Source organism: Danio rerio, chromosome 11 (assembly GCF_052040795.2).
Source record: "Danio rerio strain M-AB ecotype USA chromosome 11, GRCz13ab, whole genome shotgun sequence".
NCBI classification, from domain to species: domain Eukaryota; kingdom Metazoa; phylum Chordata; class Actinopteri; order Cypriniformes; family Danionidae; genus Danio; species Danio rerio.
The window spans coordinates 2,277,459-2,297,785 of record NC_141031.1 but is presented as its reverse complement, the minus strand read 5'-3'; the positions used below and the strand labels follow the sequence as shown (position 1 = coordinate 2,297,785).

At 38.7% G+C, this 20,327-nt stretch overlaps 2 protein-coding genes across 52 annotated transcripts in view; one reads left to right on the top strand and one right to left on the bottom strand.

Moving 5' to 3' along the window:
• Positions 1 to 20,327, bottom strand: part of rbms2a (RNA binding motif, single stranded interacting protein 2a) — a 608,287-nt gene that overhangs the window by 217,856 nt on the left and 370,104 nt on the right. The gene's annotated exons all lie outside the window — the stretch shown is intronic.
• znf740a (zinc finger protein 740a) overlaps positions 1 to 20,327 on the top strand; it is a 45,725-nt gene that overhangs the window by 13,661 nt on the left and 11,737 nt on the right. For 4 of the 50 annotated variants that reach the window (XM_087273021.1, XM_087273011.1, XM_087273024.1 and 1 more), the window contains exons 6-13: positions 1,281 to 1,364; positions 2,169 to 2,252; positions 8,132 to 8,215; positions 8,550 to 8,633; positions 12,581 to 12,664; positions 15,121 to 15,204; positions 17,779 to 17,862; positions 19,222 to 19,305. In XM_087273021.1, the coding sequence (XP_087129147.1) occupies positions 1,281 to 1,364; positions 2,169 to 2,252; positions 8,132 to 8,215; positions 8,550 to 8,633; positions 12,581 to 12,664; positions 15,121 to 15,204; positions 17,779 to 17,862; positions 19,222 to 19,305 (672 nt within the window). Of the gene's footprint in view, positions 1 to 1,280; positions 1,365 to 2,168; positions 2,253 to 5,573; positions 5,658 to 8,131; positions 8,216 to 8,549; positions 8,634 to 12,580; positions 12,665 to 15,120; positions 15,205 to 17,778; positions 17,863 to 19,221; positions 19,306 to 20,327 lie in introns of all 50 variants that reach the window. The other 46 variants (XM_087273049.1, XM_087273036.1, XM_087273052.1 and 43 more) reach the window with 19 other exon arrangements.

Here is a 20,327-nt window from a genome sequence, read left to right as displayed (position 1 = left end):
CTAAAGAGTTCAGCTCAAACCCTGAACAAACACACCTGAATCAATTAATAAGGACCTGAACAGCACTTGATAATTACAAGCAGGTGTGTTTGATATGGGCTGCAACTGAAATCTGCAGGAAGGTCGATCTCCAGGAACAGGGTTGGTCACCCCTACCATAGCCCTTCCCCTTACCCCTACCTCTCGTTTTGTGCGTTCACATGAAGGGGTAGGGGTGTCCCAATTCTCTTTATCTTGCAAGCGGGGTAGATACCCCTTCAAACTGAGATTTTTTTTTTTACGACCACACACGAAATCAAAGGATAAGAAAATTTCCTAAATACACCTGCTACAACAGCAACATAGCTGCACCCAGAAGTCAGGAGATCCACAAATTAGTATTTTTTGTCATTATAATGAATTCTTACAACAAACAAGCACGTTTTAACACGGAAAAATCTAACAAAAAGCACTCTGGGGTAAGCTCAAATGTATGGTCGGTGCTCTTTGGGTAAGGGATTCATCAAAACAGCAACAAGAATCAGTCCAAGGCACTCGAATAAAGTGAAAATTTTAAAAAGCCTTTATTCGCGTGGCTAAATCTTTTAAAACTTACGCATTTCGGCAGAAGTCTGCCTTCATCAGGATAACAGTGATCAGGTGCGTCTAGAGTCTCTTTTTAGTACTACGGTCACATGACTCATTTTAACATCTCAAATGGCACTCAAATAATTTAACAAGCAAAGTCTGCTGTCATCATAAATTCGGCATAGAAAATTCAGCACGTTTTAACACATTTATACAGGCGTTCGTGTTTTACCGTCATGCTTTAAAAACACTAAAATAAAAAAGCACTAAATTTGTCTATCCATAATCCATAATAATAACTCTTGTGTAGCAGTCCCACAACATACTGTCAATCGATGACACTGGAATAATCTGACAGAAAAGTCTAGTGGCTGGGAATGAGCTTTTTAATGTTTATGTTGTTTTTGTGTGTTTACATGACCACTTCATTTAAAATGAAGAGATCATGATGACATGATGATGACGTGTGCAGGTGCTGTAGGGGTGTCCCATTTCTTAGGGGTACATTTTAAAGCCCTTCCCCTTCCACACCCTGTTTCAATGGGAAGGGGTAGGGGTACAAAAGTAGAATTGGGATTGGGTCTAAGTCTAAAAATCATTTATTATTGTTTTTAAAAGCCTTTAATTAGACTTGAAACCTGCAGAAACCCTGATTTTACTAACACTTCTATTTTAATCATGTGTGATTTCTCTCTTGTCTGCCTCCCTAACAGGAGAAAAGCCGTTTGCTTGTGCAGTTTGTGACATGAGATTCATTCAGCGTTATCATCTGGAGCGACACAGTCTCACTCACACTGGTACGACCTGTTCTGCATCTGCCCTCACACCATTAACAAAATGTCTTTTTCAAGACTGTTTATTTGTATTTAAGGGAATATTAAGGTTTATTCAAAAACAAAAATCCAGTTGCGGAGCAAAAGGCTTCTTAAAGCTGCACTACAGAATACTTATTAGTTACAAAGTTTAATAAATGCATTATCTGAGCAAACACATAGGACAAAAATTAATACTGGAAGGCAATTGCATTCCTAATATCTCAATTCCCTACAGTAGTATTTAGTTTCAGTAATTCAATCAAAACTATCTCTTTTCTGATTGGTGTTTGCTGGCAGCAAGAGTGGGGTCAACCTGTCAATCACATGGGATCCTCCAATAGCAATTCAATGGTGGATCAAAATCAAGGGAAGAAATCACATTATTGAAGAAAAAAAACTACTGCAGCTTTACATTTAACATTACATGCAATATTAAATCAATAGAACGCAATCTGTCTGCACAGGATTTAATTTCACGTAGTTCTGTAATGCAGTTTTTATGTCACATCTATTCAGTGTATTTCCTTCACAATTTACTGACCATATAATGCCCCAAACTTTCACCCCACTAGTGTTCTGATGCATTTTTAATCTGCGTTTCATGAAGACACTTTGAAACTTGGCTAGCTGTTTGAGGATTACTTTTAGTTTGGCATTAGAACAAAGATAGATTTGTATAATGCCTTAGTGTATTTTAAAGCAGCTAAGCACTTGTAGGTGTTTTAGGCTCTGCAAGGTTTTGATTCTGTGTAGACGATCATTGAATCTGCCGCTCTGTGCATTTAGGGGTGAAGCCGTATGCTTGTTCCATGTGTGACATGCGGTTTTTCCAACGTTACCACTTGGAGAGGCACAGCCTCACACACACTGGTATGTGCCATTACATTGGACATTTTTTCAAAAGTGTTTACTTATACATTATTAACACTCTTTAACATGCAATGTCAGACTTTTAAAACCAAAAACAATGGATTTATGTGTGAGACTTTTGTATATAAAGGGTTAGTTCATCCAAAAATGTAAAATCTGTTATTAGTTACTCAGCTTCATGTTGTTCCAATCTCAGAAGACCTTCGTTTATCTTCAGAACACAAATTAAGATAATCCTGGAGCTCTCTCTCATCCTCCATAGACAGCAAGGGTCCCGAGAAGTTCAGAAAAGGAACCAAAACTTTGTCAAAACAGTCCATGTTACTGCAATGGCTCAACTGTTATCATATGAAGCTCCAAAAAAACTTTGTTCTCCTGTATCTTCTCTCCTGTGCACATTTACTACAAGCAGTTTGCCATATTTCCATTAAAGTCCTTAGTAAACAGTAAACACCTGTTGTAAAAAAAATAAATGAGTGAAGAGAGAACCCAGTCCAGGAGACTCGAAACAAGCAGAATTCCTTTATTGAGACGTGTTGGTTAATCTGCAGTCATACAGCGTCTTTAAGATGTCCATGTGTCTGCAAGAGCCTACTAGAGGTCCGCAGTCTGCAAGTTCTTTCACAAGTCTGTCACAAGTCTGAATTAAGACAAAGATTTCATGTCTATATTGTGTTCTTAGGAGGAGGGGATATGGCTAAACAAAGCATGCAAATCAAGAGTTGTGGTCGGCAGGGTAAACTGCTTTTTCAGGCCTGATCTCATCATGTTATGGAGACAGAAAACCGCCTGACCAGTTGATCGAAAAGAGAAAACAATAGACACAACCATGCTTTGAAACTGACAATTTGCATACTTTGGCTTAGCCTGTTGTTAGAAAGACAAATGGTTAATGTCCCTCCTAGCTGGGATGTTAATGAAATGATATAATTAAAACCAGAGAATATAACTTTTTAGTTATACGTAGATTATTGTTCATTTGGAATTAGATGATAGAAATTTATATTTCCACACACCCTAACCTGATCTAGGAGATAAGATGTTTACCTTTTTCTAAAATGAGGAAGTGCGCCTGTTTTCGCGATTGATCTCGCCTATACGCCTAAAGGCAGAAAACGGTCAAACTACCTGCTCTACAAACAAATGTTTGCAAGACTATACAGACCAAGTAGAATAATATAATAAAAAAATATCAGTTTGCAATATCAAACAGCAAAACGAGCAGTTTTTAATGTCTAAAAATGAATGGAAGTTATTAAGACCGGAAGTGTCGAGCCAAAAAGATTCAAATGGCTGCGCCCGCTCGTCTGCAGAGAATAAGGTGAACAGGCAATCAGAGTCATTTTATTAGTTATTTTGGAACGCAAAGTGAAGTTTCACAAACTAATTTCAAGAGGAGCATGTGATATGATTGACCGCAGCTGGTCCCTCATCTACAATCACTAATTAGCCAATCAGAATAATCCAAACTCACCATAAGTAGCCAAGCTAAAATTACTCCCTTATCTTCCTTTTCTGAAAAAAACGTCTATCCACCCCTTATCCCCCTTTCTTCCTTTACCTCAGGGAGCTCTCGGGAACTACCTGATCTTGTATTCATTGACATGCTCTATCGACCAAGCGAAAGCCCTCGGCTCAATTATCTCCGAGCTCAGGGTTCTCTCCTGAAATAGCATGCCAAACCTGCTATCATTTGTCAGACAATATCTAAGTGTGAAATCTTGAAGTGTTCTTTGAGCTTCGTTTGATTCCAGTTGAATCAGTCTCCACTTTCCTTCCTAATTTGCAATTGCCTCTCTGGTTCTACCGCTAACTGTATTACAAAAAAAAAAATTGCTAATGTTTTGCTTCTTAGACTTTACATACCTGAAACTTGCCTACAGAACTTATTCATTGTTGCTCTTTTAGTTGTGTAAATTGCTTCCTTGTCCTCATTTGTAAGTCGCTTTGGATAAAAGCGTCTGCTTAATGACTAAATGTAAAATGTAAATGAATCACTTCAGTTCTGGACTCGTCTTGGGATCCTTGCCGTCTATGGAGGATGAAAGAGAGCTCCAGGATTTCATCTAAAATACCTTTATTTGTCTATATTCTGAAAATGAACGAAGGTCTCTGTAAATTGGAAAAACATCCTACAGAGTGAGAAGTTAATATCAGAATGAACAAATTCTTTGAATACAAAAGTCACCCACACAAATCCATAGATTTCAGGAATATTTTCTTCTCATTTTAGAATGTTTATTTAATGGTAAAATACTGTAAGTGGCCATTCACGTGCAGTATGCATATTCACATGCAAAAACACAAATCAAAACGAGACACCTCTGTCATGTTGCTGTCAAATAAAACATTGCCAACTCGCTACTGTAAACAGAAACTCATAATGCTTGAGTTCTTCTTCAGTCCACAGCTGACATGTGGCGATGCATGTAAGCGATGAAATTCTTTAAACATGATATTCTGTCTTAAAAATGCAGCGCTCATGGGAATGGCACTGCAAAAGACGCAAAACACAAGCCTAACTGCTGTGCACGTTATTACACATTAGCACATTAGAATAAATAAAAGAGTTTTGCGTAGCTGCTCTCATGAGCCATTTCAGTGTAATAATGGGTGTTTAAACAGAGTTATAATTCATTAAACGTCTACACAGAATAAAATCTTTATGTTGTTGATTTTTTTTTTCAGACCCAAGTATAATGGCAATCCAATACTTAGGAGTACTTTTTTGTAGAGTTAGTCAGACAATGTTTGAGCCGTTTTAAAGTTGAACTAGCCTCAAATTAGATTCAATTCAATTTAAAGTCATGCTAAGAATGCCTTTTTAGTAGGTTTTTTAAACAAGAAATTATTTTGAAAGCGTATGAGTAACTTGTGCGTCTTTTTTAAAGTGAAAGTTCACCCAAAAATAACCATTCTGACTTGTTTAAAACCCCTTATGCATTTATTTCTTGTGTTAAACCCAAATTAAGTATTTTGGAAAATGTTGGACACTCTGTAACCATTGACTATGAACCATTTTTCATACAATGAAAGTCAATGATTACAGTTTTTCAGCTTTCATCAAAATATCTTGTATAAATATCTATTATTTAAATATATAACACAACAAAGACACTCATAAAGGTTGGACTCCACTTGAGGGAGAGTAAATATTGAGTGAATTTTAATTTTTAGGTGAACTATCCCTTGAATACAATACAATGGCTTGCTAAGTGACCTACATCTCCACTTGCTGTGCTTCTTGAATAAGCTATAACATGATATTATGCTGAATTTTGAGTTTGTAGAGAGTGTATTGACCTTTTGCTCTGCATTTAGGGGTCAAACCGTACGCTTGCACCATGTGCGACATGAGATTTTTCCAAAGATACCACCTTCAGCGACACAGCCTCATTCATACGGGTACAAGTCCTCTCTTACCCACTGTGCTGCTGCTACTTCTGCATTGCTTTTATTTCTTTGACCGGCATTTGTCTGCAGTTCTGCAACTTTCTGCTTTTGCTGAGAATCCCTGCACATTTGTTGCTCTTCTTAGCATGCTAGATATCGTCTGCATGACATCTGCTTTGTCTTTGCGGCAATCACACGTCCCTGTTCATGCGTCATCTTTAATTTTCACCTCTACCTTTGAATGGAGCCCTGCTGACTTTAGTTCTGACAGCTGATTTCCATGAGCAGATGTACGTCAGTGAGCTCCGCTTCAGTATTGCACACTAAATAAGGCTGCCTATTTTATGTTGTGCCTTTTTTATCTCACTGATTTTGAGGCAAATGTTTGTTCAGTTTGACCCAGACAATCCTTGTTCATGGGGATATTTAGTCTTGGAAGTAATTTTACAGTAAGAAATGCTTCAAGTCTGTCAGTCTTAAGCCCTGATGTGCTGTTTCTTTTACTTAAGGGTAAAAACGGTTAGAAATATGGCCTTTCATGATATTTATTTTTTTGTTGTACAATATATTGCACCCAAATACATATTACAAAAACAATATTATTGTGATTTTTAAGACTACTTTGTCACTTCTTATATAATGCCAGAATGACAATATAATAGCACACATATTGCAATGTGATAATTTGCAATAGACACATCGCAGGATATGCAACGTTAAGTTTTTCTAATTTATCATTTGCATTTGTTTATTCGGAATTGTATAACAATTTTAAAAGCATTCTGTCATAGGAAATTGTACCACTTGTGACTAACAATGATTCATTTCATATATTTTTAAAATATTTTTATCATTCAATTACTGTACTTGAATACTGTTAGAATCTGGAAATGATAAAACACTCTGAACATTTCTGTTGGTGATTTAGTTCACTCAAAAATATTTGTTAAATTATATTTATTTCCAGAGATCTTCAGAACACAAAGTTTTTTAGATGAAATCCTGGAGCTCTCATCCTCCATAGGCAGCAAGAGTCCTGAGGCACTCAAAGTCCAGAAAAACGTTGTCAAAAAAGTCCATGTGTCTTCAGTGGTTCAACTAATCATACAAAGCTCCAAGAGTACTTTTTTTGTACCTTTTGTTCACCTGTGTCATCTTTGCGTCAGTTTGAGGGGCATGTTAGACCAGTAGACCTCAACATTTTTATCACCACTGGTCCAATTTTACCACAGACAGGGGGGTGGGGTTGGAATGGTGGTTCATAGGTTGCTAGGCAACCATTTTCACAGAGGATGACAAGCTGACAAAACATTGCTTTAGCTCTGATACAAGTTTGATAGATAATTACTTCTACCAAAATGTGTTTATTCCATACAAAGTATGAAGCTGATGAGTCAGTTTTTGATATGTGACTCACGTTGCACTCGCGACATTCATTCAACTAGGTTTGTCTGGAAGGTGCGAGCGTGTCACATCACTTGCACGCGCAACCTGCACACCTCCATTGGAAATAACAAACTTGCGCGAAAAAAAGGCCTAAAACCGCCGTCATTTGCGATGTCCAGCAGTTGATCTTCTTGCGCAGACATGCTGGATTCATCTGAATTGTTGACAAATAGGTTGCGAATCTATTCCTTGGCGGTTCGCATGTCCTTTACTGGACCTTTTCCCCTTGGCAAGGAAACTTTCCAAAGACGTCTGTTTCTTACTCATTTTGCAACTTGTGGGTTTAATTGGGACTGCAAGTGACTGAGATGTAAGCCAGAGAATACAATCATTTTTCAAAATAAAAGATTGTTCAGACTCAAATAAAAAATTAAATGGAAATAATTAATGTTTTCTTCTTCTTCGCCTGGTACCAATTGATCCACAGACTGGTCTCGGTCCACAGCCCAGTGGTTGAGGACCACTTTGTTAGACATAGTAGTAAGAAATATTGCCATTACAGTCAGCAGTGTAATATGCAAGCATCATAATGCCTGAAGTAAACATGCACCCCAACCTGATGTGGAATATATAATTAAACAAAGTCATCAATAGATTGTTTTGGTGCACAAAAGTGTTCTTGAAGCTTCGTATGAACCTCTGAAGTTACATAGATTGTTTTGACAATATCTTGGTTTCTTTTCTGGACTTTGAGTGTCTCTTGTTGCCTATGGAGGATGAGGGAGCTCTCTGATTTCATTTGAAATGTCTTGAGGAGATTGGAACTAAATAAGCGTAATTAATACCAAAATTGTAATTTTGGGTGCACTCTAACTAAGAATGAGCATTAATATAATGGGTTTGCATTATTAGCAGGAAGATTGTAAGCTGGCGCCACATTTAGCTGCGCATTCATCTTTTTGTGCTTTTTATGTGCTTGCAAGCATCTTTTGCTCTCTGTTCTTGTGACGCATGCAGTTTCAGCAACATTCAGCCTCCATGTTGACGAAAATGTGTTGCATATATATAAATCTTAAGTATATTCTGCTCTGGTCATTCAGGGGTGAAGCCGTATGCTTGCTCCATGTGTGACAGGCGTTTTTTCCAACGTTACCACCTCCAGAGACACAGCCTCACTCATACGGGTACGAGCCGTCTCTTTTTACTCTTTGTATTCACCTGACTACACCAATGCACAGCTTGGCACTGTTGCCATCTTATTTGTGTTTGTCAGTATTCTCAGACAAGCCTTTGGGCCTGTTGCCTTTGCAATGAAGACAGTTGTATTTTTTTGGACTCGGTACTCAGTATTTCTAAAAAGTTTTCATAGCCAAAATTTTCATAGCCAAAATGCATATATGATTTTATTAATCAAGTTCTGGCTTCAACAAACTCGAGTTTGGTAATAGTTACAGACCATGCATTGGGGTGTTGGACATACTGAAATCAAAACTTAACACTACGATGCTCTGTGTTTAGGGGTGAAGCCGTATGCTTGTTCCATATGCGACATGAGGTTTTTTCAGCGTTACCATCTGCAGAGACACAGCCTCACCCACACGGGTATGAGATGAGGGATCAATGCACTTTAAACATGTATTAAACACTTTAGTTCTCAGCCTTCACTGCAGGCACAGTCTTCATGGTTATCCATGGCCATTTTGGCTATTTAATGCCATGGATTAAACATTCATTGTCCTCAATTTAATTGCTCCCTTAAATTATTACTTTGTTTATTTAGAGATTAAGCCATTTGCTTGCACAATATGCCACATTGACTCTTTTCCCCCCATCCGCCCCATCATTTCATAATTTCCCCAAATTCTGGCCCATTCTCAGGGAATTATGCTATATTTTCAACAAAGCATTCATTACTTTTTTTCTAATTGAATCCTTTTTTTGCATTGAGAGACCATTTTGGGGTGCAGATCTCTACAGTATTCATGTTAGTGGTCAGCCAGTGTATTTTCCTCATGCCTGACCCACATGGGTTGTCAGCGTCAATGCTTCCCATTCACTTTGAATGGGTGACTTTGATCATTGTCAAGCTGAATTGTGGATCCGTCGGTGCCGCGTCAGTGGCGTTGCTCACTGCAGAAGTTGGGAATTTTAAAACTTTTCAAGTGCCAAGCATCAGCCAATCAGATTGCTTAATGCAAATATAGTTTAAAAGTGGTAAACAGGATGAATTTAAAATGGGAGAAAACTATTATTGCGGTGGGCAATCACCCTGTCCTTTATGAGCAATCTTTTTATATTTATATACTTCAGGCTTGTGCAAAGTCGGGCCTGTGTCCTGCAATGTTTAGTTCCAACCCCAATCAGATACACCTGTGCTGGCTAATCAAGCTCTTACTAGGCTTTCTAAAAACATCCCTTCAGGTGTGTTGAGGCAAGTTGAAGCTAAAATCTGCAGGACGCCGGCTCCAGGACCGACTTTGGACACCCTTGATATACTTGAATTTATAATAGACCTTGAAGGAGGTGGCAGAGGCGGTTGGTGGTTTTGATGTGTATCGGACCCTTAAATGACAACCATACATATGATATACCACAAAGAATAGCGCTCCATCAGCCAGTAAAATGCATAATAAAAATATTAGGTTAAATTTCTTATAGGAAATATTTACTTTTCAGTGGTTGTGATTTGATGACGAGCACATTACCGGCAATTGTTGATGCTGACACCCGTGTGATTGTACCGTTATCAGCTGGGTTTTGTTGGTCTGTCAGTCACCGTTGACTAGTGTGTTTGGTGTTTTCCACATGCCGCTTCTTGTCGGGAAATGAAGCACTCAGTCAAGTTTTCTATATTTTGTACATTGGATTCCACTTTAATGAAAACATACTAAACAGACTCGGAAAACGGCATGTTTTACTAAAGATTTTAGACCTAGGGTGCCGCCATCTTGGAATATCGCTGAGGGTTGGTTCTGCTCCCTCAGCTGAACAGATACAGGGGATGTACTGAACAAGGAGACTGTAAAGCCTAATTCAACCCAATGTGTGAAGTTGTGGATGTGGAGCTGCAGCAAATACAAGCATCAGATGTGTAATGTCTATATAAAATATATATTTATTCTATTTTTATTTTTTTTTACTTTTTAGTTACTGATAATTTGATGCGCTTTTATTCACTCTCTGTATTACGCTGCCTGACTGATTAATGTGTTTGTATACATCCATGTACGCCTGTATCCAACGCGAGGCGACAACACAGTTGGGTTTCATAGGTGCTGGTTGTTAGGCGTCGGCTTGGTGTGTCTCCACCCCAACTACACCAATTATTAACTCCACCAGTATTTTTAGATTTGAAGACCCTCAGAATATCTTCTGCTAGGAATACATGACCATATTAAATATCAAAAATAAAGAACCAACCCCTGCTTTAAACAAACAAAGAAGCAGTTTGTTTTACATTTTCATGTGTTCATGTTTTATCGCCACTTTAATGCAGATGGGTTTCATCAAATCAACATTAAACAGATTTTTTTTTCAAAGTAGGGCATTTTCAGGGTATGTAGAAACAAATGCACAGACACACCGATATATGGAAGCATCGTCTCGTAGTCGACGAGAGGTTTGCAGAACGTCTATTTACTCTTCAAACAATGTCTACTTTGACCCTTAAACACTGTAGCTGAAACTGAAGAGTTTGGTTTGTGTTGGAGACAATCTGAGAAGATGCTGTTTTCTGAGCTGTGGAACCAAATCCGCTTTCCATGGACTTTCAACCAATGAGAACTTATTTCATTATTACCGCCTGTATATTGATATATAACTTGTTATTTACATGTCATTTTAATAGCAATAACGGTCTTTTTATGAGCTGTGGAAAATTGTACATATAGGTGCCCCTTGCACGCCTATAGCATCGTGAGGATTAAATGAGAGATTATACAGTACCTCTCGCACTTAAAGTGTGTAGATTCAGTGGCAAACGCTGTTACCTGCAAACCCCGTCCCACAGACTTTACAGTGAGTGGCTTTAGTTATATTCATAGCGGACTTGGAAGCCACTGGAAGTCTTTTATCCACTCTTGGAAAAGTGTAAATAGTGGATTAACATTCAGCACATGATCTGTAATAAGATGTGCCATTATTAGTAACTGTAGGTGGATTCTAAAATAAAATCTGTCAGTGTTATTGTTATTCTCTCATGTTGAGCGCTTCACATTTTCGCGGTTGTAGCTCCTGTCGTCTGAAGGCAGAAGGCATAGACTGAGTGATTGACAGCTGATATTAACCAATCCATTCGCGTTCAGTTGGGCCAATAAGAAGAGCACAAAGGCGGGGCAACCATTGCAGGCCTTTTTTACTTCAGAAAGTTCACAAAACTGTTTTAATCTGTTCCTGCTTAGCGTTTTTAGGTGCAAAGATTCATTCTGCATAAATGTCTCCTTAATCCGCACACACGGTGAGGATTTTGCCGTGAAAACAGTGAAAATTTATGCACTAGTACAAATGCTTCCAAATATATTTTAAGGTCGCATAGATAAATCTTGGGTGCATGTGCGACCTAAACGGTCGAGCCCTAGCATCTTTACTTGTTATTATTTCCTCATAATAATAATAATAAAATAAGAAAGTTATCATCAATCACAATTCAAATTATGGTGAACTCCAAACGAATTCTCGTCTCCTCCACCAGCTGTGGGGAAAAAGCCATTATAACGACACAGATCACTGCCTATTCATGCAGAGTCCCGCGGAAAAAAAGTGATTGACAGGTGTTTGATTTGTGTGTAAATTTATTTATTTATGGTTTGGTTATGGGTAAAGCAAAGACCATGTGGGTCAGGTAGTGAAAATGGTAGACTACAATTAATTAATTCAGTATGAATTATTTGATATTTAACAACCAGCCCCACTCCCACCTATGATGAAGATGGCATCGTCCATCGCGATGTTTCACATTAGACATTGTACGATGCCAGATTGGTCGACATCGCCCAACACTAGTTCCAAATAAAATTTAAACTGTCACAATGTTGCGGTTTCTTCTTGGTGCGGTTTGCTTTCGCAAAGCAATATTTCCAAAAGGACCAAAATGCATTTGTCTTTGGTCAGAGTGCATCTGTTTATGTTCCAATATTCAGCTCAGGTCAATTACTCATCAGAATAGATGACAGCATCTCTGTGGGCTTAGTTTGGCTTCTTTGTAGCTACACTGCTTGTTGATCAATTACCCAGAGATCATTTTCAAGTTGTCTGAGATTGGCGATCCTGAACTGATGTTAGTTTTGCTCTGGATCCGAGAGCTATTGCTGTGTTCACACATGCTTGAGCAAACCGAGCAAAGGATATGATACTGTTACCACTTTTATGGATCAGCAGTTGCTCTGTTTTTATTTTTGTAACGGCATCATTTCCTGAGAATGGGCCTACTATAGTGAACCATAAACGCTGTTTGCAAATTTAAGAGATAAGACTAGAAAGAGGACTTTTTCATTTGTTTGATTGAAGCTGAAATGCTCAGATGCGTTCTAATACTAGTGCTCTGCATTTAGGGGTGAAGCCGTTTGCTTGCACAATGTGTGATATGAGGTTTTTCCAACGCTACCATCTCCAGAGACACAGCATCACCCATACGGGTATGTGTCGTCTCTTTGTACCCTTCACACACTTATTCAGCTCATCAGCATGTAGAAGAATTAGTCATAAAGTTAACCTTTAAATTTCATTCATTATGTTGAATTTTAAATGTTAAAGGGGACCTATTATGCAAAAATCACATTTATAAGAGGTTTAAGCATCATTGTATGACAACAGTGTATGAATAAATCCAGCCTCTAATGGTAAAAAATAATTCATTATATTTTTCATAACCCCACTTGATAAAGTGCAGAAACCCTTTGATTGATATTCTCCTTTTGTACGTGTCATCAAAGGGGAAAGCCCCGCCCATGAATGTCAATCTCTCCCTCGTTAGCATAGACCAGTGTTTCCCAGCTCTGTTCCTGGAGGCACACCAACAGTGCACTTGTCTCCTTTATCTGACCCATTCATTTCAGGTCTTGGAGTCTCTTCTAATGTTCTGAGGCGTTGATTTTGTTTGATTAGGGAGTGGTTGAAAATGTGTTCTGTTGCTGTGCCTTCAGGAACAGTGTTGGGAAACACAGCCGTTAAGAGCTTTCACTTTCTGAAAAGGTGTTTTTAACACGGTTAATGTTAGTCCTGTTTTGAATCTGTCAGTGATGCGCATATATTTGTAGCTCCACCCTCTCTTACTTTTTTGTGTGCATGTTTATGTACCATAGCTAGGCTCGGCTCAGTCAGAAGCCATCATCCAGGTATAGTTGATGAATTCACAGAGCTGTGTGCACCTCTGAAAGGCTCAAGTAGACTCAGGGTGCTTTCACATCTGTAGTTCGCTTCATTTGGTCCGGACCAAGGGCAATAAATGATACATTTTTGTATTTTCTGCCGTCTTTCGGTCGTTTCCACACCACACTGCTGGCTTTGGTCCGAACCAGTTGAAACGAACCAAAATGCAGTCATCTGACAAAATCAGAATTCACATGCAGGAAAATGTCAATGAACTCTTACAAGTAAACAAACCGGCAGATACAAAATGTCGTTTTTACTCTGCCGGGACGACCACGCTGACTGACTGTATCTGCTTTAGACAAACTATACATTTCGAGAATAAAGCGTGGCTGGAAAACAGTGTTTTAATGCATCGCTCGTCACTTCAGGTGGAGCCGTGAATTAATTTAGCTAAACTGTGACATGCTCATCTTGCGGAAATATTACCAACATCAGGTATTGTTTTCCCCCTCTCTCTCTCTCTCTCTGTTGGTAAAGCACTGTCAACAAATATTTTTCCTCCATATCCCATAATGCACAGCGCATCGGCCTACGGCAGCTGGATTAGTCCAAAAGGCGCAGTACTATTTGCGGTTGGAACTGTTTTAGTACAGATCATATTCTCACCACAAACCGCTGCAGGGTTCGTTTGAAAGCATACCGAGACCACCTCTTCAAGCAGGTCTCTGTACGCTTATTTAATCTGCTTTTGGTGCGCACTCGAGTACAATTGCTGTATTCACACCTGCCCAAACCAACCGTATCAAGAGGGAAAACGAACTCTAGTGCGATTCAATCGAACTAAATAAGGCAGGTGTGAAAGCACCCTCAGACATGGCGCTGAATGAATCTGCGTTGTTATTTAGCCCTAAAGCACAGCTACTTTCTCAATAAAATCCATGTTAGCTATTTAGCAATAAAACTTCAGTCACTGGGCAAACAGAAGCCCTGCCCATGATGCAAATCCACATCTATTGTAAAATGGCAAAGAGTTTTGTTTTTTTTCATTCGCCGTGCGGTATTAAACTTTCCACTAAAACTACACTCTTCCAGCAGTTTCTCACATCCAATATCTCGATTGTCACAGGGGGATGCAGGAAATGTTCCTAATTGAAAATGAAAGTGCCAGACTGCAGCTAAAGTCCACAAATTAATAATTTGGCAAATAATTTAATTACTGATGTCCATGTAAACACAGTCACTGTCTTTCTCCCATGTCTGTGTTTGTTTTTGCCTCAGCAAACTTAAACTTCCATTTTTATGCAAACCCTTCCCCCTTTCCCTCCTCCGACACTCCCACCTGGACAGAGCTGGACACACCCACTTTCCTGACTTTTTTCAAAATAGAGGCGTGGACATCATTGGACAACAGTAGTTCGCTGTGTCAAGACAAATAATTTCTTAAGGAGGCTAATAATATTGACCTTAACAGTTTTTACTTTTTTCCCATTCAAACTAATAGAAATGAGACATTCTTGAGAAGAAAAATACACTAAAAACTCAACGAGGTCTTGAATAGCCTGAAGATGATTTTTTTTATGGGTAATAAACGACTTTAATGCGCTCTTTTGGAGAATAATTTTCATGATTGGACTCTTTGTGAAGCTCTTTTAATATTACTCATGCAGTAGTTGTGCTAGCATGACAAAAATGGACAATGTAAGATTAGGTATTTGGATATTTGATTCTCATGTATTGTTGAGACTCTGCGCATGGTTAATATTCTGCTCTGGTTATTCAGGGGTGAAGCCGTATGCTTGCTCGATGTGTGACATGCGTTTTTTCCACCGTTACCATCTGCAGAGACACAGCCTCACTCATACGGGTATGTGTCTTTCTGTCTTCCCCCCCTATTAGATCATATCTGAGCTCTCCTGCCTTTGAGCAAACTAGAAGTATGTAGTTAGAGCTGATGCTGACACTATCAAAATGCATCTCTAGTCCGTCTTGAATCGATTATGAGCTCAGTTTACTAGATAGCATTCGAATCTAGTTTTTAACAGCTGACGGCGCTCTAGGCTATTTTTTTACCAGAAGACAGTGCTGTAGGCTGCTTTTTAACAGCAGATGGCGCTCTAGGTTAGTGTTTAACAGCAGACTGTGCTCTAGAATAGTGTTTTACAGCAGATGGTGCTCTGGCCTAGTGCTTAACAGCAGATGGCGCTCTGGCCTTGTGTTAAACAGCAGACTGTGCTCTAGAATAGTGTTTTACAGCAGATGGCGCTCTAGCCTAGTGTTTAACAGCAGATGGCGCTCTGGCCTAGTGTTTAACAGCAGACTGTGCTCTAGAATAGTGTTTTACAGCAGATGGTGCTCTAGCCTAGTGTTTAACAGCAGATGGCGCTCTGGCCTTGTGTTAAACAGCAGACTGTGCTCTAGAATAGTGTTTTACAGCAGATGGCGCTCTAGCCTAGTGTTTAACAGCAGATGGCGCTCTGGCCTAGTGTTTAACAGCAGACTGTGCTCTAGAATAGTGTTTTACAGCAGATGGCGCTCTAGGCTAGTGTTTAACAGCAGATGGCGCTCTAGGCTAAGGTTTACCAGAAAGTGGCATTCTAGGCTAGTTTTTACCAGAAGGGAGCGTTCTAGGCTATTTTTATTTATTTTTTAACAGCAGATTTTATTCTAGGCCAGTGTTTACCAGAAGGCGGTGTTTTAGGCAATTTTTTTTTTACAGCAGACGGCTCTCTAGGCTATTTTTTAACTACAGGTGGCGCTCTAGGCAAGATTTTAAAAGCAGACTGCGCTCTAGACTAGTTTTTAATAGCAGACAGCTCTCTAGGCTAGTTTTTACCAGAAGGCAGTGCTCTAGGCCAGTGTTTTTTTTTTTTTTTTTTTTTTTTTTTTTTACAGCAGACTGTGGTCTAGGCTAGGTTTTAACTCCAGAAGGCACTCTAGTCTAGATTTTAACAACAGATGGTGCTCTAGGCTAGTTTTTACAGCAGATGGCGTTCTAGGCTACTGTGCTTTAGGCTAGTTTTTAACTGCAGACAGCGCTCTAGGCTAGTGTTTAACAGCAGACAGTGCTCTAGGCTAGTTTTTACAGCAGATGGCGTTCTAGGCTAGTGTTCTCTAGGCTAGTTTTTACTGCAGAAGGCACTCTAGACTAGATTTTAACAACAGATGGTGCTCTAGGCTAGGTTTTAACTGCAGACAGCACTCTAGGCTAGTTTTTAACAGCAGATGGCGTTCTAGGCTAGTGTGCTCTAGGCTAGTTTTTAACAGCAGCTGGCGCTCTAGGCTAATTTTTAACAACAGACAGCGCTCTAGGCTAGTTTTTAACAGCAGATGGTGCTCTAGGCTAGATTTTTACAGCAGATGGCATTCTAGGCTAGTGTGCTCTAGGCTAGATTTTTACAGCAGATGGCGTTCTAGGCTTGTGTGCTCTAGGCTAGATTTTTACAGCAGATGGCATTATAGGCTTGTGTGCTCTAGGCTAGATTTTTACAGCAGATGGCATTATAGGCTAGTGTGCTCTAGGCTAGATTTTTACAGCAGATGGCATTATAGGCTAGTGTGCTCTAGGCTAGATTTTTACAGCAGATGGCATTATAGGCTAGTGTGCTCTAGGCTAGATTTTTACAGCAGATGGCATTATAGGCTAGTGTGCTCTAGGCTAGATTTTTACAGCAGATGGCATTATAGGCTTGTGTGCTCTAGGCTAGATTTTTACAGCAGATGGCATTATAGGCTAGTGTGCTCTAGGCTAGATTTTTACAGCAGATGGCATTATAGGCTTGTGTGCTCTAGGCTAGATTTTTACAGCAGATGGCGTTCTAGGCTTGTGTGCTCTAGGCTAGATTTTTACAGCAGATGGCGTTCTAGGCTTGTGTGCTCTAGGCTAGATTTTTACAGCAGATGGCATTATAGGCTAGTGTGCTCTAGGCTAGATTTTTACAGCAGATGGCGTTCTAGGCTAGTGTGCTCTAGGCTAGATTTTTACAGCAGATGGCGTTCTAGGCTTGTGTGCTCTAGGCTAGTTTTTAACAGCAGATAGCGCTCGGCTATTTATTACTAGCTGTTAAACTGAGTTCAGATTTGATTCAAGAGACGGCAGCGGTTCATTTTGAATATCCCAGAATCGATTTCCTAAATGATTTTGCACCACAGCTCTATTTGTAGTAAAATGATTAAATGGACAGATCCGTTAAAAATTAAATATATATATATTACTGCTGTTCAGTTTCTGAGTAAATTATTTCTGCAATTTATTTTTAGTTTGCTCCTTTTTGAGTGTTTTATGTCTAGTAGATGATGTTGCTCAAACTTGACTGATTAGGCTGTAGTGAGGTGAAGCAGATTTTGTGTTTGTTTCAGTTTGGATGCTTTTGTTTTAGTGCGTTTGGTTTCAGTTAGCAGGTGTCGGTAAGGTTAATACACTGCTACTTTGTGCATTCAGGGGTGAAGCCTTATGCTTGCACCATGTGTGACATGCGCTTTTTCCAGCGTTACCATCTGCAGAGACACAGCCTCACCCATACGGGTAGGTCAAACCTCTGCTTGTGTATTATTATTATTATTATTATTATTAGTTGAGTTGCCTCTCAAAGCTCTCTGTATGTTATGTCAAGAGACGCAATCTGTAAAAACTACAACAAACTCGAGTTTGTGTTTTTTTTCCTTGTGCTTAATATTAATTTATCAATTATATAAATGGAAAACGTCCATGCCGGCAGTAGTGGCACCTCTATTTTGAATCTATGAATCATTCGTAAAGTAAGGATTACCCTTATCTTGATTGGTTCTTTATCTCATCATCGAAGACAATTATGAGCAGGCATCATTTATAAAGATTGTGGCATGCTAAATTTAATGTGAAATGTAAAATGAATATTTTACAATCTTAGTTAATCTGCTTTGAGATGGAGTTGACATTTATTGTTTTTGGTTGGTTGTCAGAGATGCACTTAAAGGTGCACTAAGTGAATTTAGCCAAATGATGTTGATATTTAAAAGCACAACAACAATAGTCCTGACATAATGGAAATGCATGCTTCAGCCGAAACTTTCACAAAATGTACCCAGAGCGACACATTTTGATTTTACAAAAATGTAGACAGCGCCCTCTAGTGGATTTGCTATCTGAATCATGCAATAAAGCATACACAGAGCAACATATTTTAGGTTTCGTTGGAAGATTTCGATGATAAATCCACTAGAGGGCGCTGTCTACATTTTTGCAAAACTCAAAATGTTCCTCTGGGTACATTTTATTCTACATTTCAGATACTCATCTTTCTTGTACATGTTCAGGAGAAGGCAGAGCTTGTCGCACAGATCAACTAGCAAACCACTGAGCTAAACCCTTGCTTGAATACAACCAGTAGTGTTTTCTGAATCAGATGTAAGAGAAAGTGCACTGCGACCACACAGCTTTACCTTGATTTTGCATTGCTTTTATCTCAAACCTCTGTAGCACAACGACAACACCGTATACCTCCTTACCTCCGTACACATCCTTTATTTATCAATATGTAGTGTGAAAAGGAACAAAAGTTGTTGTCCTCATACTGCCCCTAGTGTTCATTTCACCTAGAAACTGCAGTCAAACACACCTTTCATTGTGATTTCACACTAATGTAGGCTGAAGCACACATTTCTATCGAGCTTATGTCGAGAACAAACACACTCATAACCCGAACAGGCTCCGCCTTGTTCCTAATTCACCTATTATTACTAGACACACCCCTTACTGATGATTGGCGGCAAGTGTGTTCATCCAACACTATGGTCAGAAAGGCTTTTCAAATATTCCTTAATGCACCTTTAACATAAGCAGTGTTTTTTGTAACCAAAATTACTATATTAAAAGAAACGCATGCATGAACTTTTGGTCATTCAGGGGTGAAGCCGTACGCTTGCTCGATGTGTGACATGAGGTTTTTTCAGCGTTACCACCTGCAGAGACACAGCCTCACTCATACGGGTATGTGTCGACTCAAGCACACATCTTTCTAGACTTCGTGTTAGTTTTGTGCATGCTAAATCAAATCATTTCTATTTGCGTAAACTGTAAAAGCTTAAGATGGTTATTACGTTAGTATTACAAGTGTAAAATCAAAAACAGACATATTTAACCTCTTAAGGCCCAAGGTGTTTTTTTAGAAGCATTTTTTATTTCTCTTTGCTATTTGGGCTTATTGGAACCTAATTAGAATAAAAACCTAAGCATCATCTTTTGATATGTCGTACTTTTAGAGAAAAATGCTGTCCATATATGTGGACTCGTGGTCCAAATTTACATTAAACCCTTTTTCCTGAATGTTTTGTAATGCATATATAACATTTTTGAACATGTTTTGACTATCAGAGAGTAAAAACAATGTTTTCCCCACCCATTTTGGACAGTTAAAAATAGTGTTTGGGACATTTCATATGCTGCAAAACAGTTGCATGATGACACTGTGTGTCTGTAACAAAATATAAAACATTCAAAGTATTTTAAACAGCCACTTCAGAGCTAAAATGTGCTGTCCACATATGTGGCCGCTAAGCACTAGGAGGTTAATTAATGATTAGCACGCTATGAATGTCCTAATTTAGATGTGCAGTCTATCTGCAATCAAATCCATCATTATTCCCATTGCAGCCTGTCGTTTTGTTTCCAACACTAGGGGTGTAACGGTGCACACAAATTAAGTCACAGTCTGTGGATCAATCTTTAATAAAATGTCAATAGAAATACGATATTCAACTTTAATGCTGTAATCTATATAAAGAGACTTCATAGTACTGGCACTTTACTATATTGTTAAAGGCTACAATAGATGAATATCAGTTGCAAATAATTAAAATTGATTTCAAATATAAGTCAGCTTCAAGATTCAGCTTATATATATATATATATATATATATATATATATATATATATATATATATAAACAGATTTAAGCATGCATTAAGTCATTAGGATATTGCTAACAGTAGAACATTAGTAATCGAGTGCAG